The following is a 26,867-nucleotide window of genomic DNA, read 5'->3' as shown; positions in this document are numbered from 1 at the left end:
TAAGTTCCTTAATAGGAAAAAAACTCATATGGTGCATATATCTCCTGAAAGACACTGCAAAGCGAAGAAAAGAGTATAAGTCTGATGGGTCAAATATTTTTCATCTTCACCACATACAAAATGCGTATAATTGAAAGACCAATTGCTGTTTAAAAGGGCGTTTTCATTGTCTACTGTATTTTATATGTTCATTTTATTTTTCATATAATTATCTTTATGTTTCTATATTTCACAATACATGCATAAGTGTTTTGTAGGCAGTAAGACACATACACACACAAAAAACTTGTCTGACAACATTGTGAGATCTGGAAAAAAGTTTTTTTTTTGATTACTTTTGTAAATAACTCTTTATACAGTTCTGAACAAAACAATATTTGCATAGAATAAGAAGAATAAGAAAAATATATATTTATCAGTTTCATGAAAAATTAATGATTTTTTTGTGAAAAAAGAAAAGGGTGGATTGGAACATATCAAGAAATTACAACCCCAAACATTTCAGCTTCAACAAAGGCATTTAAATCTAGAAGCCATTAAAAAAAACACAAGTATTCACAAAAAATGCAGCTTTCTTCAGTATAAATGGGTCTTTTCAGCACAAAGGAGCAATTTGGAGAAATAAGTGTCAAACTATACACAATAAATAGATTCCAAGCCCGGAAAAACAAGAGTCCCTTAATGAATGTGCATTGAAAATAGTGTTTCTGTCTTCATGTTTTAAAATTTCCAACAAGAGAAAATCATACAGGAAAAGTGAAATCATACAAGAGAGAATTTCTAATATCCAACCTATGGGATTTTTTTCAACCACAGACCAGCAAGATCTGGTTTGATGGCTGTATATATCCATATCTACTCAGAGCATGCAATATAATCAAAACACTCACTTTATGAGATGTGCTTCACACAAACCTGAGCAACAAGCCAAAGAGCCCTTTACTTTCTATTTGTTTTCTGAGAGATATTTTGAGTGGGTGGCAAGAAAACAGCTCTAAAACATCCAATTAAATCAGAACTGCCTCCCACTCCAGCAACAAATTCACCTTGGAGTTAAAACCCTTTAGAGGCCTAATTTGTGCCATTGACAACCCTTGTCCTGTCCGAAGACATGGTCCAGAATTACCAAGAGAGATGGCTAGACACAGAAATGGCCTTTGGAGACATTGTTTTCTCTTGTCAGGACAAACACCTACTTGAAAATGACAAAAGCTAGCAACCCCAATGTCACTTCATCCCTTTTGCAAACCCCCCTACACTCTTCAGTGAAAGCTTTGTCTAATGAAAGCAAAGACCTGTAATCCCACGAGCATATCGACCCGGCCCCTACCCAGTGCTGCACTGTCCCCAGAGAGTTTGGGCCCATCACAAAGTTTTAAGTGCACATATCTGAGGTCATTAGTTTACAAGTCCCTTAGGCTGTGGGCAGCTTGTTGAGCCGACCTCATCGTAAACAAATTATCAGCCAAATATCAGACTGGGCCTGCTACGACTCCAGTGTAAATTGGATCACCAATACCAACAAGAAGTGCCTCACAATATTAAAGAAGAAAACAACAATAAATAAGAAAAACACATCTCCAAGGGCCACAGCCATCAGAGCTCTGTTTCACCAACTAACACATTATTGATCTTTTCATCATCCTGTCTTTTTATTTTAGTTGTTTGTTTAAAGGAGCCTGGGCCCTGGTCTTTCAGTGTATGCCAGCTAGGTGTAGTTGTCCCTCCACCTTTTCACTACACCACACACAGCTGAAGTTATTCACTAGTGCTCTGGGAGCCAATTGTGTTGCTAATGTTGACACCTGCCAGATTGGGGCGGGGCTTGTTCATGGCTCACCATAGCCAACACCAGATCACCTATGCACTGGGCTCACACTTTAGGGAGATTATGAGCACATTAGTATGGTTGCAAATCACATGCCTCCCTATGATGGTGAAAGGCAAAGAAACAGAGAGGGTATGCTGACTTGAATGAGTGTAGTTTATATATATATATTTTTCCATTTACTGCAATGGTGAATCCCAGCTTGAGAGAATTTTCTCTAATTTGCCAAAAAAATAAATGTACTATTGCCAAAAGATTGAAAATATGACACTAATTTCACATCCAGTGAACATGTGTACATCCAGGAGTGAATAGCAGCAATGAACACACAACACCAAAAGGAGGTTGAGCTCACTTTGTAGATCTGACATGTTTGCATTGGTTCTTGTACTGAAGGAGTAAGTAAAGTTTGAAGTTTGAAAATTTAATCAATGGATACCCCGAAGTCTCTGGCCATGTACACTAAGGCAAATAGATGCCCTGCACTCTCTCATCTATCTCTTTCTCTCTCTCTCTTTCTCTCTCTCTCTCATCTCTCATCTCCCTCTCATTTTCCTTCCCTCTCTCTCATCTCTCTTTCTCCCCCCCCCTCTCATCTCTCTCAACCTCTATTTTCCATCTATCTCTCTCCTTTTAACATGTTGCTGTCCAGCCTGATCGTGTCAGTTTGAAGACCCCATTCACAAGTATTCATGCATCTGCCTCTGATGGACAATGGACGCTAGTTTATAAACTGTCTGCTGCCTAGCCCAGAGGCTTTAGTCCTCATTGTCTTCTTAGCCTTAATAAACTTTTTGAAGGAGTTCATCAACTCCATTGAATAGCCTGTGTGCAAAATCTCGAGACACAAAATAACAGAGGGCTCTTTTTTCTCCCTCCTCCCTTTTCTCTTTCTCTCTCTCTTTTTTCATAAGCACTTTGTCTGACAATGGAGAGAGGAGTCTGTCAGACTTCAGAGAGGTCGTAGGACCGACACAAGCAAAGGAAGGCAGCATTCAATTAAAGAACAAAATGCTTTTCATGAAAAAGAAGACAATTGAATTTTCTCTCCATTCAACCAGTATGGAGGATGGTTCAAGCAGTCCCCGATATCTTATTCAAAGAGCGAAAAACACACATTCAGACCCACACAAAGTGCAGAAAAGGAGAGTGCAAATAATGCAATTCACACAATGTCCACCCAAAGCACAGTCTTCCTTAATATTCACAGCAGTGTTTCCTATAAAAAAGAGCATTCTAAGAACCTATTTATTTGCCCAAGGAGGGAATGAAGTATAAAAATTATAGCAACGAACTCTGCAAAATCACGGAACAAAAAAACTACGTGAAAAAACGACAATCTATTTTGTTGAGTTCTTTTGACGGTAGACAGGCAGTATTACAATTTTTAAAACAGCAATAAATTTTAATATTGGCTATAAGCCATTAATCCACAGTTAGACCTTTAAATGCTTGAAACGTTAAGGTCTTAAAGGGACGTCTACCCTAATTAATTTCATACCCAATTAGAAGGGATCGACACTGAACACGATGGTTTGCCCTATAATCCCCACACATTTCTGAACAAACCTCCTCTAGTCATAAACTCTACTCTGCACGTCAACAGCAGGACTGGGAAGGGGTACAGCCGCTTTTCACCGCCTACTGTTTCTGAAGGGAGCATTTATGCGTTTAGAAGCTCTAATTGGATCTGACAGGTTCAACGCATTCGTTTCAGTAAAAGGAAGGCTGGTCAAGTTATGAGTTCCGAGTCAGACACAGCAGAAGCTCGCTGGATGGCGTATCCGTGTCAGCTTCAAATTCTCCGCCTAATTGAACGTTTAGTGAGATACATGCCACAAAGAACGACTGATGAACTCGCGCAGTCTGAATTTCTTTTGTGAAAGTAGCGCGCCTGGTCAATAACAAATTTTCACATCGAGAACAAATTAGTTGTACTATAATTATAAAAAAATTCTCAAATATGCAATTTCGTATAGCCTACGTACTTGTTTATATTTGTTTATTTGCTTTTTGTTTGTTTGTTTATCTATTGCTGTTTAGTTAATGACAAGCGTCCTGAAATGTTACTCGTGTTAAATATATTAGGTTCACTAAATGCAACGTTCAAACTGTTGATTTCACCATTTGTTACATTTTAAGACTCTTACCAATTAGGCCTACTTGTTGCTAAAACAGCTTTTTCGTCGACGATATGAGCTCCTTGGAGGTTGGTGAGGCGAGGTGATATCTTCAAGTGAGAGTCATTTTTGGACATCTTTTGGCAATTCTCCTGCAGCCCTGAATCCACTATTGTTGTTTAATAGGCACTTGAGCGGATCTTTCAATGGTGGCCAACGGGACCAAACGACAAATTATGTCCACTCGCCAGAAGCAGGCCTTTTATAAAACTGTAGGGAATAATTATGACGGGAGGACAACAATTATAATTGATGGTGCGTATGCATTCTGTGCAAATGACCGACGTGGGTACGCAAAAGAAACTGTTTTTTCTATACTTAAGTATTAGAAGACCGGTCTTCTAATATATCGGGAAAACATAGATCATATTTTAGACAGTGATCAGACTGACAAGACGGGCTGTTAAACTCAAGCTGCATATGTGCACGCTTGGATAGATGGCCTTTAAACGTAGACAATGTTCTGAATTTTGTAAGCATCGCTTAGATGCATCATTCGTTTTGTGGCAGACTGATTGCATTATATTATAATGTTTATATTATACTGATTGCATTATATCATACAGTGTTACTGTAAGTAGGCCTATAATCTACCCAAATAAAGCCAATATTTATTGACTTATTTACCTATTTATTTATACCACTATTTACATAATACTTATTTACATATTTTCTAAGTTATGCTGCTTACGTACGATATCGTTCATTGAATACTCGTCAAAGTGCTCACCTATTCACAATGTATTCTTATTCCGTTCATACCAGCATGCAGCCAACACCTCCAGACACACACACACACACACGCACGCACGCACGCACGCACGCACGCACGCACGCACACGCCGCTTAACGAGGCCAGAGCACAACGGCGTCGTTGCTTCTCGGTGTCAAGTATGATCCACCCTCACAAATCAAATATAAGAGGAGAGAGGCTAAGGCGGAGATCCACGCATGTCAAAATCAGTGGTGTGCACTGGTCCTCTGGAGCCATTATCAAAATATGAACGTGATAAACATAAACCCTACTTATTCATAAATTAATGAAGTTACTTTACCCCTAAACAAAACAAACAAATTATATATAGACGTGTGACATTTAAAGGACGTTAACCTTAGTAATATACTAATACAATTCAACACTTTCAAACAAACAGCAAAATCGAATAGAATGCATGAGAAGATTATCAACTCGCTTTTGTGCTTGAAACACATTTCTCAATCAGTAATAAGTAATAAGAATTCACTTTAACGGCTACAAAAATCTACATACTAAAAATGAAATAACTGTTCTCTAACATTTCTGCACAGGTACAAGCTGTGCTTGTCTGTTACAGTACGGCACGATTAATTAATTAATTGACCGACAGCCTTAAATATACCATTCTAATTCCGTAATACGAAGACCTCCCATCGTATCTGCCATCACAAATGGTTCTGATAAGTAAAAGCGTTCAAAGATCAAAAAGACTATGAGTGTCTCTATTTACTTTAACTGCCCTTACAACCTCACCTCCTGTGTTTTACTACTTATTCTTTAAGAACAGGTATTCAATGGTATTCAGACTACGATTAACAATCCGTTTTAAATTCCGATTTAGGCTATTATGGCTATATGGGCTACATCCATTGTAAATGTAAATGTTTTATATTTCAGTCTACATGCTATTTCAAAAGCAATTAATATAATTCGAAGCTGGTTAGGAAATCAATTTTTTCTTGGTGAACGTGGACAAGTCATGCTACGCAAACGTTTCGTTAATCTTTAAATCAATTATCTTTTCGAATAGAATTGTTATCAAAACAGACAAAAAGTGATGAAGATTTTGCACAATTATTATATATTTCAAAATTGCCATATGCAGACGTACAGGTTGCACTTAAATCTCTGATATGAACAGGTAAAACAAAACAATAATTGTCATAATACCCTTTCAGCTTGAAAAATATGCTCTTTCAATATGTGCGCTTGAATCAACATCAGACGTAATTGTCGTTGCTTTATTATTTAATAATAATAATAATAATAATAATAATAATAATAATAATAATAATAATAATAATAATATAAACGCTTAAAATCATAAAGTTTATAGTTTATAGGGCTATTCTGTAAACGCTGGTAAATAAATGCTGCGATATAAGTTCCAGGGAAGAGTGGTGAGTGGTAAGAGACGGGAAAGGAGAGGTTAATCCGAGTTTAATGCAGTGATGCACAGCACAGGGTCCAGGCTGTGATGGTTGTGTTATCTCTCCCCAGCATTTGGGTCTCCCTCAATTTCAACCCCGCCAAATAGCTGCGAGAAAGTGCAGATGGAGTGACTCTCTGTGCCTGGGGGAAAATGATATTAATAGCTAAATAACTTCCTCATACTTTCACTAAATCTCTCTCTCTCGCGCTCACACATAATATTTTAGATGGATTTGTTTGAAGTTTTCGACCGCTTCACTCCCCTGTGCTTCTCTTTCGGGGAGGCTTTCGAAGTAGGGTATGCATATTATTTTATATAAATGGTCCACGTTTGGTTCACAAGAAGGACGGCGTATACGACGTGCGTTCACGTTAAGGTATTGGCGAAGATGGCTGACGAAGAACTAGTGATGAACGAGTGAAGACTGATTAAAAGCACATCGAACCAAGACTTGCAAGACGTTTGCGTTTAATAAATTTGATACAACATATGTAGACTAGCCTACTTATTACTCACAATCGATATTTTGCACGTTTTTTAAAGCAGAATGGTAAGCGTTCTCTGTTATGCTTAAGATATGACCGAGCGCCCAGGCAGTCTGTCCTGGTTAAATATGACCGAGCGCCCAGGCAGTCTGTCCTGGTTATATATGACCGAGAGTCCAGGCAGTCTGTCCTGGTTAAATATGACCGAGCGCCCAGGCAGTCTGTCCTGGTTAAATATGACCGAGAGTCCAGGCAGTCTGTTCTGGTTCTTCATGACAGTGATATCTGATTATTCAAACATTCCTTTGTCTCCTTTTTGTTGGAAATATCCTTAGGTTCCACCGCGACACTCTCTGTTTAATTGAATATGCACATTGAAACCGAGCCTGGAGCGTCGGACTGCCTGACACGGCACTATCTCTCTCCTGGCCCTCTGTCATTATCCACTCACAACACGACTAAATCCTGTCTGGTCTCTGTTTGATTAGATTGAGAACCTCAGGTAATCCTCCGATTTGCTGAAGTGTCCATCGTCTCTCTCTCTCTGACACGTCCTAACATACACGTTTGCCTGTGTAGCCGGTGCAGATGGTTCCTGATAAACGGACGTGCGGACACGTAGGACCCCCCACCACCGACACACGCACACGCACACACACACACACACACACACACACACACACACACACACACACACACACACACACACACACACACACGCACACGCACACGCACACGCACACACAACGTCCCCTTTGACTGGTTCTCACAAACAAAAGGAGGACCAGGTGAGCTGTCAGACAAGAGCTACCCGCCTCGGCATAACCTATTAGATACTAATTAAGCTTGACAGATTTTAGCAAACTCTCCCGACGCTCATAATTTGTGGGCTTCCGTAACGAGGACATCAGGTGAAGCCCACCGGGCGACTGAATTGTATCGGCCCCGACCATAAAATGTTAATATTTACACATTTGTCAATGTATAAATGAAGTGTAGTTTTTCAAAGACTGCATAAGCCTATGCCCACATTTATAACCTTTGTTTTTCATCGAATGTTAAATGGAATATATAAGATCGTTTAGAAGAACTGTAACAAACAAACACATACATATATATAGGCTATATATACATAAATGCATAAAATAAATTACAATTCTGTCCTATAAAATAAAATCTCATGAATGTATGCCCTGGGCAAGCCAGAGTACGCCGTTAGAGATGAAAGTGAAAAGAAAAGGCTCAGTTTAATCGGGCTTAAAACCCTTCAACATTACGTTTGTGCTTGAAACCCGATCGAGTCAGGGATGATTGAGGATAAACGCGTTTCCTAACATACCCGCGAGCTATTACGCCCCTCTCAAACACAGCCACCCATTCAAAAGACAGCATTTTCTCCACTAACTCTAATAGGTCTTAACATTATTAAGTGTTATCCGGATGGCAAACTTAAACGGGGGAATAGGAACCCTTTCAAGAATTTTACAGCACATTTAATTATATGGTGTAGACACGATGCTATTAAGACAGATATGTGAGAATAGTTAACACATGTAGTCTGCAACACCTCTGATAGCACACGCATAAAAAAGGAAAGCCAAGTCTGTTTGCATGATATATTGACCTAAAACAATTTTAAATAAAATCTACCGTAATTAATATACACCAACACACTAACATAAACACACTAAATAATTTTGTGGTTGCAAAGAACAAGTTTATCATTCTTAGTAACTGTATAATTATATTTCAAGCTTTGCATCAGACAAAACAACTACGTTCTACTTTCACAATCAGGATAATCGGTTGTGTTGCCCTTGGGTAGTTTTTTATTTTTGCTTAACGGAGCTATAATATGATAATTAAATATCTCAAAATATTATTCCAGTTGCACACGAATCTGCAGTTTACTAGTTATCATAACTTTCTCTGAAAGACAGCGTATGTAGAAAATAGTCCACGACACACGCAAAAGCACACTAAATAAAACGACTGTGTTACGGCACACTTTGCAAGATTAAAGCAAAAACAAGCTGTCATTTTCCTACACATGTACATCCTCTACACGCAGATACACATACTTTGTTTTCCCAAGGATTTTAAAAATAGTGAACAGACCCATTCACGTGTCAGTATTGCGAGGATTGTGCTGTTGCACCTCACTGTCCTGCAAAAGCCCAAAAGATCATGTTCGTATGCTGAAGTTCAGAAGAAGATGTGCTGAAGGTTTGCATGAACAACTATGACCATGGTTGGTGCACCAACTAATGAGCAGTTACACGGAACGTATACTCCAACTAATCTAACGGCCTTTCCGTTTGAGGACTAAATAACATGATGAAATAATTAAACAACTATAGACTATGATAAAAACGTTCATAACAATAATAAAATGTCAACAAACACTGTCATTATTATTAAATACTTCATGTAAAATACTCGTTAAATCAATAGAAAAACGACTTGTTCTTTATGATGATGATGATATTATTATTATTATTATTATTATTATTATTATTATTATTGTTACAGTGTTGACTTAAATGTCTTATTTTAAATTATAAACCTGTCATAAACGAAAGTCATAGCCCTGCTGATATATTTCATAATTCTTGCGGATGCTACCTTTGATGCTTGGTGCTAAGTTGCAGGGGTTAAAAGTTTTGCACTGGCCTACTTCCATGATTTTAAATGTTAAAGTGATATAAATAATGTCAACTGACAGCTGTCGACACTGGCAGGTAAAATACGCTAAATAGTAATGTGCTATCCAAATTAATTTACGGAGTCTAAATACTTAATATCACATAAATAATTTAGCAAGCACTGAGTAGCTAACCGCATGAAATCAGTGCTTTTTGCCAAAAAGTCTACTTATTTTCCGAAGGGACGCACTAATTCCTTCTGACGAAAACAAAGAACTGTAACTTTGAAACTGGATTATGCAAAATTTCACCTTTTTCAATAACAAGTAGAATAGAATAAACAACACATGCCCTGTTTATCTTTCGGTTTTGTCTTTTGTTAAAGCTAGCACTGTGATGAACATCGCTTACTGCCTTCATTTCACCACATAAATCAAGCAACCAATTTTCGGCGTATTAACGCACCTTTATCCCCAAGAATTCCGTCTATGCTGTGTTTAGTTTTCTTCTCCCCATCTTCATCTTTCTTGTCACATTCGTCATCATCATCCTTCTTGCCAAAACGTGCTCTCAAAACCCGGCTAATGGAACTCACTAAGATAAAGATAAACACACAAACACGCACATATATTTGAAAACAATATATATATATATATATATATATATATATATATATATATATATATATATATATATATATAATATAATATATTTACAGGGTTTCAACAGGGTTAGCTGTTAAATATTTTTATTTTTTTATGTCATGTATTTACTACGAACAATAAACAAGATCAACGGTTAAAGTAGGGGATAAGGTGCAGTGCACGCGCGTATAAAATCTGCATTTCGCAGTGTGTAGTCTCAGTAGAAAGGAAAGGGTGCTTACCGGATGAGGCCTCACCTGAAGGAACCGTGCTTCTGTCGCACACTCCGTCCTTCAGCAGTTTGTCACGAATCTCCCAACTGAACATTCCTGGATTCTCGCGTTTGTATTCCTCAATTCTCTTTTCAACGTCAGGCGTTGCCACCTGCTTTAGTATTAAACCATTTTGAACCAAAAACATGACAAAGAAGAGGAAAATACATTTTAATACATTTTTGTAAATATATATCATTAATATAACAACCCTACAATACTTATGCTGCGTTCTGCATTAATAAACTTTGGGCTAGGATGCATATAATAAGTTTGAGAGCTTAAAAGTTTTGTACAGGCCCAAGTCCATGATTTTACGTGTTTCAGCAACATTCAACACGGTGATGTTGCAAAATTGTCCACTCACCCTGGGTTTACTTCCACCTATTGCTCCAGGACGAATCGAACCCGTCTCCTGGTACCGACAAAGGATTTTAGACACGCAACCGTGGGAAACTCGCAGCTGTCGCGAGATTACGCAGGGTCGAATGCCGTGGTGAGCCATCTCGACTATCTTGTGTCGAATATGATTCGGTAGAGGCCTTCCATTGATGAACACTCCACCAAGCTGGTTGACTCGACCTTGGCCCAGGGGGGTTGATACTGTTCCATAACAAACATATTCAGGCCGATCCCAATTATAAAGTTATAATTACATGTAGGAAAATGGTCTGTACATTTGTTCTGGAATAGCCAATAGTTTTGCATTCGAATGTCTGCACCCCATTACCAGAGATTTTGTCATAGAATAAAATACTGTCGATTTGGCTAGATCTGTGCATTACTTATCAAGTAGCCTATCTTCTTATGCCACACTCTGCCACAACTAATGACAATTATAACATTTAATGCAATAGTCAAGACCTGGAACTGTTCAAAAACAAATACCTCCCTTCAGCACGAAGGGCATGACCACCGACCAGAGTCGCGTTAGGCTCACCCACTCTATTTGTCCTGTAACATGCATCATTTGAGGCAGTATAACACTTCAGTGCCCTGTTTGCCATTCAAGAGGCTCTGAAGATGTCACACTTTACACCTCGATTATTCCTAGTCATGCAGGACAAATATTGGCATGATCCGTTGAGCCATCTCTTAGCTGTGTGTTTTAGTTCCATTTGATGCTGCAGGACACTTGAGTAAATCCCACAGCTTGCGTGTAGTTGCAAGATTCATGAGTTTGAACATTTTCGTCAACGGCCCTTAAGCACGAGCCTTCTCGTTCTGCAAAGAGATCCCAGTCGGTGCTCTAGCTGAGCAAGCAGGTGTAAATGTAACTTTTGGCGTGTGCATTGTTATGAACATTTCAAAGGTTTGCAAAATAAATGACTCTCGAAAGGGGTATTTTTAAAAGTTAATACGCTAATAAATGATTTCATATTTATCTGAAATCTATTTTTGGTTTGAAAATTTGCGCATTTATGATTATCGTAGTTAGGCTAATTTAGATCACAGAACAGCTTTCAGGTTGATTCACTGACAATTCGAGCGTTTTATGTTTGGTGATATCTCAGGACTCACATGTATTGCCGTCTATAACATTTTGCATTTGCTTAACATTTTGCATTAAAATTATTGAATGAATTCAAAAGATCTCTAGAGCTCTAGTCTACAGACTGACGTAGAGGGGCTGTGTTTGGTAAGCAACATTTCCCTCCCCCCAAAATATGGCATGACAATCTTTGCAAAAGCAGTCATAAAAGATAGCATACCTTCCAATGGAAATCCAGTGCGGGGATAGTTCTGGCCTGGTGCTGGCCGAACCATTCTAGGAACTGTTCCTGGTAAAGTAGCCATTCCAGCTACTCAAAAAAAAAATAAAAAAATAAATAGTCTACTCAGTCAAACACCAGACACACAGATAGGTCCAGTCTTGCCTTCGCCGAGGAAACTACAACAGGTCCGATCTTTTTAACAAGCCATGCAGAAATCGACCCAGAAAACGAAATTCCAACAAGACACCAGTGGATATTATGCCCAGAAAACTGAAGAAAAAGTCAGACAACTTTGCATTCAGTTGCCTAGTGCTTTTCATTAAAAAAGCCAAGAACGCAGAGTGTAAAGTTTTTAAAGCGAAGTGTGCGGAAGGAAAGGGATTATAGCACTCTTATTAAACGAAGGTAAATTGTGTTTGTTTGCTTTGAATCAGTCAGAGGTCTGCTAGTTTTGATAAAATCCTCTGCTGGTGACTGGGAGTAGTTTAAGTGGCCAACTTTGGCGCACGTTATGGGAGGGGGCAGGCGCGCGCAACGATAGGCTCTCCGGCCTCTCTTTTATTCCTGTTGGAAAGACGGGGTAAAGCCTCGGACCTGGCGACCAATAGGAGTGAACGGTTAAGACCGCAGACAGACGTTTCGCTTTGAGCCTATATAACTGCTGCCCTCCCACCCTATTATAAGTCAAGACACAGGAAATGTTAAATGGAATTTTCATTCATCACTGATTTGAGATGTATGCTAAACGTTCGTTCTAATCAAGCGTTTTGTGAGGGCTCTCTTTTTTGCACCCCACCTCATTCTCTCTCTTTCTGTCTCGCTTTTTCACACACACACACACACACACACACACACACACACACACACACACACCTTGCCATAATTCATAACTTCTCTCTCTGTATTGATACTCCTCTTGCTTTCTTTCTTTCTGTAGATGTGAAGTATACAAACATCGTGAACATGTATTTGTTGAGAGTTTTGTCCTAACGCTAGTATAAAATATTACTTCTGTTGTATTATGAATTTATTTAATAATACTTGTTTTAATATGTAAATGTCTTGCTAACATTATGATAGTACCAATTATATTTAAAAAAATTGAATTATTAGGAAATCTAACTTTTTGAGTAAACTGGATCAAGACAACTAGAAGCCTACATCAGAAAACCAGTATCGCGCTCTGGCATTCAATAGCACCCAGTATCGGATTTGAACCATTTCACTCATTGCATCTGTATAAATAAACATTTTAATTATCAGACCAACCGTTTAGTAAAATTCATAAAGAAAGTATTTAAAAACACTAGACCAAGTATTCTAAGTATAGACACATCTATAGATATGTAGATATGTGTAAATATTTCTGAACACTTATTTGAAGACGTTCACATTGTCCTGCAGCGGAATGCAAATGTCCCACCATAAACTACAATTTGTTCCATTCTTACCCGGCGCATAACCCCCAAACCCTACCCCATGTTATGTGCAAGAATGATTGGTCATGACATTTATAATTCTTGTTAAGAACGGACAGTACAGATGGTCAACCACTAAAGCATAACATTTACTGCACGCGCTCTGACCCACAGTTAATTGACTAGGCCTGTTAAACTGAACGAAAGCCTTCAATAGTCATTTGGCGTCTGGACAAATACTCCGTGTGGACAAGATTGTTATCAGCATAACATTTTGAAAAAAGACCAAAAGTAGGCTACTACAGTTTGAAGGCTATTGAGAGCATTTGTTATATATATATATATATATATATATATATATATATATATATATATATATATATATATATATATAGTCGTTATAAAGGTACTTTTAATTTGCTTTATTAACACATACAAAAAACAAAAAATAAAGCAAAATAATAAATAATGCATGTTGTTGATATTGCAAATATGCTGAATGGTCCGGGCACGTGTATTAACTCTGTGGGACCGCCGTGCATAGAAAATTACGTGACAATTGCCGTGGAGAACACTCCTGGTGGAAAGCAATTTCACAAATAATTTTTACAACAATTAGGGAGTGTGCAGGGGTGAAATGGCGATTTCACATGCAGATGTGCCGGTGGGGAAGACCTGGTATCCAACTGCAAAGCTCTGACCCTCACTCTCTCGCTTTGGTTAGCTTCGCATGGGTTAGACAGACACAAAGAGGCAGACTCACCCTCCTGGGAAGATTCGCCAAGCTATGGATTAAGTCAAGCATCAATCAAGTGAAACCCTACTAGACCAGACCAGTATGGCTTTGATGGGAAACTTGCCTTTTTCCGCCGGTTTATGAAACTCTCCAAAGGAATCTCTCTCTCTCTCTCTCTCTCTCTCTCTCTCTCTCTCTCTCTCTGTCTGTCTGTCTGTCTCTCTCTCTCTCTCACACCATTTTCGTTAAAAGATTCGTGCGGGAAAATAACGTGTTGAACTAAGAAAAACTGAAAAACTGTAAAGTCACGAATTAACTTTTAGAGAGTTAGAGAGAGAGAAACGAACACAGGACATCTTAAAAGCGGTCAGCTTTCATATTATTGCGGCTGTCCAAGCAACAGCAATATTATCATCGTTTGTATTTTTGTTACAATAGCAACATGTCTCTGCAAACGGAGCTGCGCTGCTTATTTAGCTGAGGATGCTATTGGATTAGAACATGCTCTTTCATTGAAGAGTAATACGAAATATTTCGTTGATTTCAGCTTATTAGAAAGGGGGCACAATTTTATCACCCTTGATGACTTCAGTTACGAAGGACGACCACCATTAAAAATATTAATCAAATATTACAATCCTTTTGCTCCCCTGATCATAACAGAGCACAGGTTCGAGCACAGACTCTAAACGTAGTCACAGACTCTAAACTTAGTCACTAACTTAAACGTAGCGTGACCAATCACATTTACACCATTAAGTAATTCAAACGGACACCCAAACAAACCAATAGTTATTATTATTATTATAATATGCGTCTGTTCATCATATGTGTAGCCATTTTGTGACAACTATTTTCAAAGAGATGTAAAAAATGTATGTGGAAAGAATTCATAGCCAATGTTATTATTATGACCCATAGAGGGCGTTTGTGTAACTGTTTTTCTTGATTTATGTATGTTCTATTTCAAAAAGACACCATTGCCCAGAAATGCGAGCAAACAAATTGTGTTTTCTATCATAGAACAGAAAATGATGTAGCTAGAGCTAAAGATTTCTTATCAAAGCTCTGTATTATTCCTTTGTTGCAATCAACCAACAGGTTGCCTTAGCAACAATTCAGCTAGTACCAGATTTATAAAACAAATGAACGTGCAGGATCTTTGACATTCCCCTAATCACAAAATCAAATTGTACTTATAAATCACATTGTCCACTTCTCTGCAGGAGCTCGGTAGGTTTGACTTGCAAGGTTTACCCACAATTACACACCACCGTGTCAAGAAAGCTTCGCATGGACTCAAAGTTGAACTGCTGGTCAGACTCTATAGCCATCTCATCAGCATTGCCATGGCGACCGCTGCCGGCGGTCCTGGTGGATTCTTGTTAACGTGCAGAGGCACGCTTACATCTGCTGACAATTACGACGATGTGTTATTGCTTCCGCCATAGAGTGATTTGATCCTGCTGCCCAGTGTGGGGCCCAGTGTCATGTAGCCTAGAAGACGGTCGCTGCATGTTAGGATTCTCATTTACTTGAATAGCAGGGAATAGGACAGAATGCATAGCATAACAATGCTAATACAAAGATGCTATCATAGTGTGGCTTGCCTTGTCTGTGAGCAAGAACAGTGGGTTATTCAGGAATAAAACTGTACAGTAAACAGCACCAGACAGTACTGTGCAGTGAAATATAGTACAAGAAAGTTTACATTAAGCTTTTACCTTAAAGAGATTCCTAAAGATATTTCTACATTACAGTCCAACAAACACAGAACACAATTCCTTACTCTGAAATGCTAAAGTCTCTGAATTTCATTGTATTTGCTACAAATGTATGAAGAATTTTGATCATACTGATAGTGTGAATAAAGCAACCAGCATATAAGCACACAGATATAACCTATTTGAGAACATTTTCTATAATACAGGTGGTTTGGCAGCCGACTTGGTTTATATACATTATGTGTATATTATGTATATATTGGTATATTATATATTAGGTGATAGGTCATGCGAGAGGAGTGAATAATGAATATTGTTAATTTAAGTTAATTTAGATGATAATTAAACTCTAGAATCTGTGTTACTAATATAACTATTATAACTATCACTATTGATATTATTATTATAACGACTGCTCATGTGATTTCACCAATTTTGCATAAAATATTTGTTTTGTTAAAAACCTCATGTCCTATTTAATGAAAGTTTCTTAGTTATATTATTTATGCCATTATGGAAGATAGCAAGTGTATGTCTCCATTGCAATGGCTATATGAATATTGGAATATTCAAGCACACACTGTGACGCTTGAAGGAGGAGGCACGACGAGCGTCGAACGGTGCACATGAAACGTTTAATAACACAAATAACAGGTGTAAGCTTCGTGCGGAGGGCAAGCATATACAACTGACACTCACGCAGGCACGAAACTTTAGACAAAGACGAGCACAAGACATTGCGCGAACGCACATTAAATAGGTGATTAACACATATCCTCGTGATCTCGAGACAAGGCACAGGTGCGACTACGAACACGCTCACAAACTACCCACACCCACGGAACTACAAATATGGACATAACTGCACGCAGACGACATAACGACACGCCCACAGGGAAGGGTCCGGAGCTGTGACCGTGACACACACACACTCTCTCTCTCTCTCTCTCTCTCTCTCTCTCTCTCTCTCTCTCACACACACACACACACACACACACACACACACACACACACATCATATATACACATTATATTATATATATATATATTTTTCAATTTGAATATATATTAAATATTACACAGCTGATAAAGGACCTCTGACTGAAACATCCTGTTTCTCTGGCAACTTTGTGTACTTTATTACAATTTTTAATATCTCTCTCTCTCTTTTCCCAATTTTTAATCTTTCTCTTTCTCTCTCTCTCTCTCTTTCTAATAATATTAAATTATTATAGTATAAAATTATAACATTTGTATTTTATAAAATTATATTATTATAATATATTATATTCTATATACTATATTATTATAATATACTATATATATATATATATATACATATATATATATATATACTATATTATTATATTCATATAATAAGATGAACATGGATTGTGATTATTATTATTAATATATAAAACAAGATTACAATCAATTACATATAGTACCACATCACATACGTCCATAAAACATCTAATATCTAATAATATATTTAAAACAATAGCCAAAAATATAGCAAACATAATAAGTCTGCTAAGCAAAACCAACATAAAACCTCACTTAAATACTTTGTGAATTCGAGTCAGATCAATCCCAACACTGCACTATGGAGCAGACACCATTTCCCTGAAAATAAGTAATTTCTCTGACCAGTGTTGCACGGAAATTAAACTAGTATCAAGATCCATTGACCCGCATTAAGGCCCTGCTGGGTTCCTGATTACCCCTTTTGAAGTCCTTGCAGGGGGTTTAAACGGTCATTTTTGTAGAAATGAGCCAATTCTTCAAACCTCCCCAATCAGATAAGAACTGTTTTTCCTCACTAAATTATATCACAGAATCTAAAAACGCTGATGTACCTTTATAATGGATATAGCGACAGCCCATGGTTACCTCAATTACAGAATACTAAGCCATATGAATATACATGAAGACATTCTTCAGTCTCCTATTGTTCCACATATGGTTCTAACAATCATGTGTCTTTAGAAACAAATATTAACACTACTATACACAATCGGTGCAGCAAAAGGTGGTCAGTGTGTGCGCCCATCAAACATGCTGCTGCCCCCGTCCATGGTGTGCATGACGGTTATGGGCCACTTGCCCTTTCTGCCTGATCTCCTGACCCCTCCTGTGTGCACAAGGGACCAGACACTGCTGGGTGCAAGCAGGTCACGACCTGGCGAGAAGGCTACAGTCAGTTAGGTGTCCACCTCACACACAGGGGCTGAGGGCTCTTAACTATAATTGGGTATGACTATCATCCGCTAGCCCGGGTGTCCTGGCAACTCAAGGCAAAGGTCTCGGAAGAGAACATTTAGATCTCATCCAATCTGGCCAGCTCAGAAAAAGCCTTTTATGTGCAAAGGCCTTTTAAAGTCAATGAGGGTGATTTGTTTCCATGCTGCTGTGGGGCAAGTCTACATGCATAAGCCCACCTGCTTGGATTCGATCTGGGCTTCTCTGGGGCAAAAATGGCACTGCTTTATGGCTGAGACTAGGTACATATGGAGAGCCCTTTGCTTTGGAATTTGGAGCTTAAATACAATTGCAGATGTCAAACAAAATGACACAGTGACGGGGCATGTTTAACAAATTAGAACACACTAATGGATACAAGCTAGAAATTACTGTATGGACCTGTTTGGATCTATGCACTATATGCACTATGAGTGAATAATTGCTTGTTAATCCAAAGAGGTTTGCATTAAAATGTATTGTTATTATTGTTATGTATAAACTATTATATTATTAACAATGGATTTTTTTGTATTGTTAGTGCTTGTATAATGCATAATACTGTACAGTATGCATCTCAATATCATTTGACAAAATTGCTGTTGTTCTATAATCTGCTATCAAAATGCAAACATTTGATCCTAGTTCCCTGTGTCACTCAGAAATATGTCATGTTATTGAAAGCTAAATAGTCATGATTTCTATAGCAGAGGGGTGTGGCCCAGGGGTGTGGCCCAGCCTCTTCTGTGGGGCAGAGAGACAGCCTGGGTGAACTAGTAATTAAGATGGGTTGCACCTGTGTGTGGTTAACGGCACTCATTAATAATTAAACATTCTGTGTTCGATTCCTGCTTCCAAGGTCCTGTTTTTGTTTCTAGACCAGGAATATGTCACAGTAACCTTTTACACTGTGTTTTAAATTACCCAGAGAAAACTGTAATAGCTGAAGCAACACCATGCAGTAGAGGATTAAAGAAGCAGGAAACAAAATCAAGGAATTGGATCACTTGACTCTTGCCATGTGAAACAGATGAATGAGTATAATTTGAGATATTAATAGTCCAATTCTCTCATGGGCTTGGTCCTTATTTCTTCACTTAAAACCTGAGTTGACCAACAGGGTCCAGCATTCAGGCAGATATTCAACAGATTCCTGGGATATCCCATCTTCCACCATGATCCCACTTCCCAAGAAACTCTTACAGGCCTGAGTTATCTGCGTTCATGGAAACCTTTGAATGGTGTTGGCAAGGACACCCGCTGGACTGACAGCAGTTTACCTGCTGGACGAAAAGGACTGATCTTGCAACACCTTGACTACCAAACGCAATGATTCTGTTTTTGTACTTTAGCTTGGTGTTCAACACCATCATTCCAGAAATCCTCCCACTCCCCTGCCAGCGTTCGGTGGATCACCAGCATGCGAGGCTGGAGGAAGTTCCTTCTGGTACGGAGACAGTCAGCACTGCTGCTCCTCAGGGATGTCTTGTCCTTCTACAATGAGTCAATCCCCAAGGAACCAGCTGTTACACTCCTCACGTTTACAGGTAGTCTTTGGAGTCATGCAAAAAGGTGATGAGTCTTTATTTGAGCAGGGGGATGAACACATTTACATTTACGGCATTTAGCAGGCGCTCTTATCCAGAGCGACTTACAAAGTGCTTTGCATCCGAGCGCAGAATTCATCCTAGGAAATAATACAGATAGGCCAGAATTCAAGATACCATTGAGTCAGATTACTGCTACAGGAGTCAATGTCATTACCTAGTGTTTTGCAAGTTAGACATTTGCCAAGAAGCACAAATAACCATAGACAGACATACAATTTACAACAACGGCAAGTGGTATCAGCTGAGTTAGTGCTCTGGTAAGAACTCAACAAACAGGTGGGTCTTCAGTCTACGCTTGAAGATAGCAATAGACTGCAGTCCTAGCAGCTAATGGAAGATCGTTCCACCATTTTGGAGCCAGGACGGAGAATAGTCTGGAGCTTTGTCTTCCATGAGACTTTAAGCATGGAGTTTCGAGTCGAGCCAAGCTTGAGGTTCTGAGTGTTCGCTGTATGGAATGGCTTTTGACCATGGACATCATGTAGGGAGGGGCCAGTCCATTTTTGGCTTTGTAAGCAAGCACCAAGGTTTTATATCTGATGCATGCCGCTACTGGAAGCCAGTGAAGAGAGCGTAGCAGAGGAGTCACATGTGAGAACTTGGGTAGATTGAAGACCAGTTGTGCTGCAGCATTCTGAATTAGTTGTAGAGGTCTGATGATCCGTGGAGGAAGACCTGCAAGTAGGGAATTGCAGTAGTCCAGCTTAGAGATTACTAGAGACTGCACAAGCACTTGAGTAGCTTCCTGTGAAAGGAAGGGTCGTATTCTCCGTATGTTGCAGAGGAGAAATCTGCAGGATCGGGTCAGTTTTGAAACATGTGTTGAGAAGGACAACTCGTTGTCCAACGTTACACCCAGGCTTCGTGCAGTTTCTGATGGTGTTAACAAGGTGTTCTCGAAGGAAACTGTGAGGTTGTTGTTTGGGTTTGGGGTTCCTGGAATGTTCAATAATGTGGATATGACAGTGAACTTTAGAAGACACCCTTCAGCACTGCTCCATCTCAGAACATCCAACATCTCCTTGTCAATGATGGAGACCTTCAAGTTTCTAGGAACTACCATTTCCCAATACCTGAATTGAGAGACCAACGCCAACTCCATCCTCAAAACAGCCTATGCAGTGGGCTATTTTCAGTGGCAGTGGAGGAATATGGTCTACCACAGTCATCAAGTCTCTCCTGGAAACACCCATCACAGTCTGGTTCAGAGCAACTAAATATAACAGGAACAGAGTGCAGTAAACAGTAGGAAGAAGGAGGAGTCTCTTCCTTCATGCCAACACCTTTATAAATCACTATGACATAGCTAGTAATTTATTAATTGCATCCTGCTTCACATTTACTGTATTGTACAAATATTCTCGTAATTTAATTAATGTGCATTATTGTTTCTCTATGTTTAATGCATATAGTTTGTCTTCTGTATCATCTGATTTTTGCTTGTGTGTTGTGCATTGTCTGTATACTGTCTGTATTGCTTGTGAATCACCAATGGTAGGAATCAAATTTCTTGTATGTATTAGCATTTTTGGCCAATAAATTTTATTCTGTTTCCTCCAAATAAGGGATTTCCTCTGTCACATAAAATTTATGAAGCTAAATAGGAAGTAATAAAGTAAGAGAAGTATTGTATTTATCCTTTCAAAATGGACCTTGTACTGTAATGATGGACAATCATTACTGTCACAGGTGATCACAGGTGGAACACTGGTGTCCCAAAATGCACCAGGCACAAGTGGAGTCAGTGGTTAATGTTAGTGGAGTTAGTGGCTGTCAGTCCATTCATGTAAGATGCATTTGGTTTGCCCTGTAGCTTTTCAAAGTATCTTTTCATTCCCATGTTTATTTGTTCTCAAGAAGTACAAAACTACTGCTACATTCTTCTTCTTCCTCCTCCTCTTCTTCTTCCTTCTCTTCTCCTGAAAATATTTTTGTGTTTTCTGAATTTATGAGAAGCAGGATTTCACGTTTCCAGTTTTCCTGCTGAACAATAAATAACCTATAGAATCATTCTAATAATTCTTAATGTCAAAAAATTCTTAAAATAAATGAAGCAATAATATTCGTAATAAGAAAGAAACAAATAAAGAAAAAAAGAAAGAAACAATAAATAAAAAGAAAGAAAGAAAGACGTATCGAATTGAATTGTGAACCTTGAAAAGATGATGCACTATCACCATCTAGTGGACAATGTTTCGAACAACTATCTTCCTGAATTTCATTCAATTTCCGGTCCAAAGAAAAATGGCTGCGCCCTTGTAAATGTCATATTGTTGATATCTGCTGTGTTTCTTTGCTGCTACAAGATTTATCCAAGTTAAATTAAGATATTTTGATTTAATTACTACATGCACTGTCCAGATTTTTGAGGTATGTGAATGGAGAGATGTAAACTAGCAAAAGTCATATAAAGTATCACGTTCATAGTAACGCGATAGCTAGTATAGCATAGGCTAATATCCTTTAGTATACGATGTTATCTATATGCATATTGCATATCTGTAAGTCTTTCTAAAATGTTAAGGTAATTAATCTCTTTCTCCCATTTTCTCAGAGAGACACACAGAGAGAGATAAAGCAGACTATGGTCCATCTATGTAAGTAGCTGTTTACTTCGATGTCCTCGAGTCGAGTCTTCGATTTTCTTGACAGGATGCATATTGGCTCACTTGATACTAGTGTAGTAGTTTGTGATTTGTTAATAACTGGTTTACAACCAAGTACGTGAGAGGGGGGAAATTAGTTCGCTCGTCAACAGCACTTTTTGAAAGCGCATTTCTTTGTAGCTTTACTCGGTTTAAGTAACATTTTGACCTTATTTTGTCATATTATAACGGTGAAATTGTATGTGTGCTTGTCTATGTATGTGTACACGTGTGGGCATGCATGATGTTCTGAATCCAACAGCATCATTATTACTTAAGAAATACCACGGAGGTCATGTCGTTATCCGGATGGCACTCGGTGGCGCCACCAACAGGCCGTTTTACCGCATAGTGGCAGCCTACAACAAACGGTCACGAGATGGCAAATACATTGAGCAGCTGGGATCATACGACCCTCTCCCAAACATCTACAACGAGAAACTAGTCAGTTTCAACTACGACCGAATCAAATACTGGATGGGTTGTGGGGCTCATCCAACAAAGCCTGTGTCCAAACTCTTAGGTCAGTTTTCCTATCTTTGAAATACAACTTTATTCTCAAGTAATCATATTTTATAGGGCCGTGGTGAGCATCCATATGCATTAGTGAATGATGTTTCCATTTAAGATGGTTGCTGTGTTTTATTTTCCAATTGCAGATGTAATCAGTGTGTTTTTGAACTTGCAGGACTGGCTGGATTCTTCCCCTTGCATCCCATGACAGTAATGGAGGCTGAGCGACGTAGAAAAGCAGCACTGACCGAATCAAACGAGAGTGAAGACCAAGACGAGCAAGGAGCAGTGCAGTGAACCGAGTGCCATCTTTTCTTCTGGCTGTCTGTACAAACTGCTTACACCACCACAGTCAGTAACCCTGTGATTTGTTTAGTCTGAATTTCACTGTGTCTTCCTGTTGTCAATGTGCGTTTTGTAGCAGGGTTTAAAGAAGCTTTGTATTTTGTGCTTTTTTTTTGTATGAGAGAATAAAAAATTCACCAGTAACCGCCATCGTCTCAGAATGATTTTTTTAAACTTAAAAAATCTTTTCTCTTCCTCATTTTAGTGACATTCTGACTGAGCTGGCAATGAATGCATCACACTTTTGTTTGCTATATGATTTATGGTCTACAAATATCGTAAGCAAATACATAGAGAATTTGCTTTTGTTGAACCTGAAGCACTGTTGCACCCCCAGTTGTCTTTCATTATTCAGTTTATAAATAAAACTTGGTATCCTAGTTTCCTACAGTAAAAGTGCAAAAGTAGGATCAACTGGAATTTAATGTTAACTAATTATTTTATGATTACATTGTTGTAACTAACATCACAATACTGTTTTATCAGTTATTCAGACATGGAAACTAAAAGAAAGTTTTGGCTAGAGCTTTGTGTGTTTCCTGTCTCAATATCCTGTGATGTGAAGTTTTAAATCTCTGAAACATCACATTCCCTTGATATGGAAAGGTTATAAATCCCAATTGTAATCTTTCAGATGTATTTTTGGTCATTTTCATTAAACTACATTACAAGTATTGCGCCCTGAAGTGTAGAAACGAGGACTCGTCTGTCAGTAGATGCTCTAAATGTAAATGTAGATAGTCATGACCTTTGGACATCAAACTGATATAGTTAGGAAATCTTGATTATTTTATATTATGTTAAGAGGGGAGGAGTAGTTTCACCCCAGGTGTTTCCACCATTTCCTCACTTTCTACACACCTTGATGACATATCTATTACCTTTCTTAGGAGTAAAACAGTAAATGGGGATTCACTGCTGGTTTGAGAGTGGACATCTATCCAATAGATAAATAAACAATTCATAAAACAGATTTCTGTGGTCAGAATTTGGTCATTTGGCAGCAGGGGACAGTAGAGGCTAAAGTTCACATATCTATGAATGCATCTGTATAAGTGCATCTATAAATTATTGGTTGTAACAATAAGGGTACTCTCATTTGAACTTGCAATGAACAGGACCCAAAGAGAATATATGCCCAATGCACCCAATGGTGCAGAACTGTATCACTGCTGGTGATGAACATGGGGAAGTCAGGACCTTAGTCCTGCTCGACTGGATGGTGATAGTCATCAAGCCTACGTCACTTATATTTTCAAAGTGTATTTCAGAGGCGTGCCATCCTGTTTACATAGTGCCTCACTGGACAGACCTACATCTTTTGGAATGACCAGAAACACTCCCTACCTGTCTAGTCAAGGAAGTGACATACATAAATTGATTGGCCTGTCTATGCTTTAGTTTCATAAAATTTAAGTGAGGCAAACTGACCAGAAGCAAAACAGCAACCACTGCTGCTGACAAATACTGAATACAGAATACAGCTGCTGATGAAGGCCAGATCTGCATTGGTAATTAAAACTTTAACTGGTGCTATGTGTTATTCACATGTAGAATGTAAGTATTCCAACATAGAATTTAATATGCAAAGGTCATTTCAGCAATTTAAATGTACATTGGATTGGTTGATGTAGATTTTTCCTGACAAAACTGGCCAGATAACATTTAACATATACTACTGCACACCTGATAAAAGATTATTACGTTAGCAGAACAATACGTCATTCCATTCCATCATTCTGGTTTCAAGGTGCAATAAAATGAAATGTTGATTAAAGCATTGGTCAATCATTGCAGCAGGCCAGCTGAAACTGGTCTTTTGTTTGATATAAAATGAGAATTAATACAAGGAAATATTCCTTTACTCCTAGGCAAGACATATTTTGAGATCAGTATCAAATGAACAAACAGAGGTGTGAATGAAGTGAGTAGAAGAGAATATAATGACCACTATTCAGGGTCCGTATTTCCTTCTATTGACCATTATCTTTGAGGGCTTAAAGTGAATGTCACTCTAACAGAAACATTATGTACTATAACAAAGTACCTTTGCTGCATAAGGTAATCTGACTTATAACAGTCCAATGGCCTGTTGATAGAGCCAGCATAGGACTGGTCAGCCCATTAAATACAAATGCTGATTCACTGGTTAATTGACATGGCATTACTTAAAACTAGGGGTGAGTTCTAACATTGGGTAAGCAATAACATTCATCTGTGAGAAATTCTGCTAAATGTGCTGTGTGATGAAATAGTTCAAAACCAAAAAATGTTGGACAGTTGACTTTTGCACCATTATTTTGCTTTCCAGGATCAAGATCAGTGGTTAAAATCAAAATGTGTAAAAAAAACCTGCATAAATATAAAACATGCTTTTAAAATCACTAACAACATGTTTACATATTTTTGATTATATAATGAGTTGCACAATTTTCCAGATATACTTACTCATTTTGTCTTACTATGCTGAGAGAAAATTCTGTAATTCTCAATTCTGTAAATGAATACACAATGAAAATGTAGTGGTGTCATGGTGAGCCGGGCCCAACGGACAAGGGAGACGCCCCCCCCCCCCCCACACACACACACCTTCTGTCACCCCCACTCCCACACACACACGCCCTCTGTCACTCCCACTGAAGCACACACACGCCATCCGTCACGCAGACTACCACACACACATGTGGCCTCTGTCACTCCTACTCCCACACACACCTTCTTTCACGCCCACTTCCACACACACGCCCTTTGTCACTCCTTTGCTCACTATCCCCCACCTACTAACACTTCCATCACACCATTTCTCACGTTGCTTGTCTGCAGCATTTAAGCCCACATGTCCTGACATCCAGTGCTGCACATTGAGCCATACTGAGTGGAGCACTCAACATGCAGGACTCTTGTTCTACAAATGCTGCATCGTGTGAGAGAGGAGCTTTGAGCGCTTTTCTGGTTTCATGTCACCTAACCCGAGTGCTTTACTTAGAGACTTTGCTTCACATTAAAAGACTGCATTTCATTTTGTGTGACTTAATGTATCTGTCTTCACTATGGAAAGTAAAGACACTCCAATGCCATGTCTGCTGTTTTCTTTGATATAATGCCTCTAGCGTTACAAATGGGTTTTAAAAAGTGATTTGTCCTCTTCTTTATGGTTCATAGAGTCACTTACTTTTCTGCTGGCTTTGCACACCTAGATGGAAAAAAAATTGAGGCAAGTTGCAATAAATTGCTCTCCTTCCACTGATTTTGTGTGCAATGTGCAATGATCTATAGTGGGGCATTTCTTTCAGAGGAGACTTCTTTCTTGCTACCCTTCTTGCCAGCTTTGTCAAATGTTTGTGACTGTCTAGGTGTCACACTTTTATGGCTGTCACTTGTGGATTAATATCATCTGGAAACTCATCTGGAATACTCATTTGTCCCTTATTTTTGTCCTCTAAAGTATACATTCGTAAGTGCAGTCCATGACTTCAGTAGTGACTGGAATAGAGTCACTGCTTGTGTAATTGTAGGAACACTGATGTGGAGTTCAGTGTACTCCATAGTTTGGAGAAGCTAGCAACCTTTCTTGTTTTGCCTGTGTTCTGATGATATGATGATAAATGTACAGTATTGCCTGAAATTGCACATAATGACTAGAGTGCTGCTTCCTATACTTTCTTGGACGTTATTGT

General features: G+C 38.6%; 2 protein-coding genes across 3 annotated transcripts in view; one reads left to right on the top strand and one right to left on the bottom strand.

The window, feature by feature from the left end:
• Nucleotides 1–12,457, bottom strand: part of pax7a (paired box 7a) — a 50,517-nt gene extending 38,060 nt beyond the window's left edge. The window contains exons 1-4 of one of the 2 annotated variants that reach the window (XM_076986049.1): nt 11,956–12,457; nt 10,611–10,846; nt 10,214–10,358; nt 9,793–9,921 (exon numbers count right to left, since the gene is read on the bottom strand). In XM_076986049.1, the coding sequence (XP_076842164.1) occupies nt 9,793–9,921; nt 10,214–10,358; nt 10,611–10,846; nt 11,956–12,040 (595 nt within the window). In that variant the 5' untranslated portion in view covers nt 12,041–12,457. The remainder of the gene's footprint in view (nt 1–9,792; nt 9,922–10,213; nt 10,359–10,610; nt 10,847–11,955) is intronic. The other variant, XM_076986129.1, reaches the window with a different exon arrangement.
• Nucleotides 12,458–21,899: 9,442 nt separating this feature from the next.
• On the top strand, nt 21,900–23,342 carry mrps16 (mitochondrial ribosomal protein S16). Its single transcript, XM_077021175.1, has 4 exons — nt 21,900–22,057; nt 22,242–22,284; nt 22,595–22,855; nt 23,021–23,342. The coding sequence occupies exons 2-4, from the start codon at nt 22,272–22,274 to the stop codon at nt 23,140–23,142; spliced, it is 396 nt and encodes a 131-aa protein (XP_076877290.1). The 5' UTR covers nt 21,900–22,057; nt 22,242–22,271; the 3' UTR covers nt 23,143–23,342.
• Nucleotides 23,343–26,867: the final 3,525 nt, after the last annotated feature.

The sequence above is a fragment of the Brachyhypopomus gauderio genome, chromosome 1 (genome assembly GCF_052324685.1).
Source record: "Brachyhypopomus gauderio isolate BG-103 chromosome 1, BGAUD_0.2, whole genome shotgun sequence".
Classification (NCBI taxonomy): domain Eukaryota; kingdom Metazoa; phylum Chordata; class Actinopteri; order Gymnotiformes; family Hypopomidae; genus Brachyhypopomus; species Brachyhypopomus gauderio.
Note: the sequence above shows the minus strand (reverse complement) of the source record. Positions and strands in the feature narration are given on the sequence as shown.

Coding starts and splice junctions, on each gene's coding strand:
- mrps16 (XM_077021175.1), top strand. Junction 22,856..23,020: donor GCCTGTGTCCAAACTCTTAG/GTCAGTTTTCCT, acceptor TTGAACTTGCAG/GACTGGCTGGATTCTTCCCC.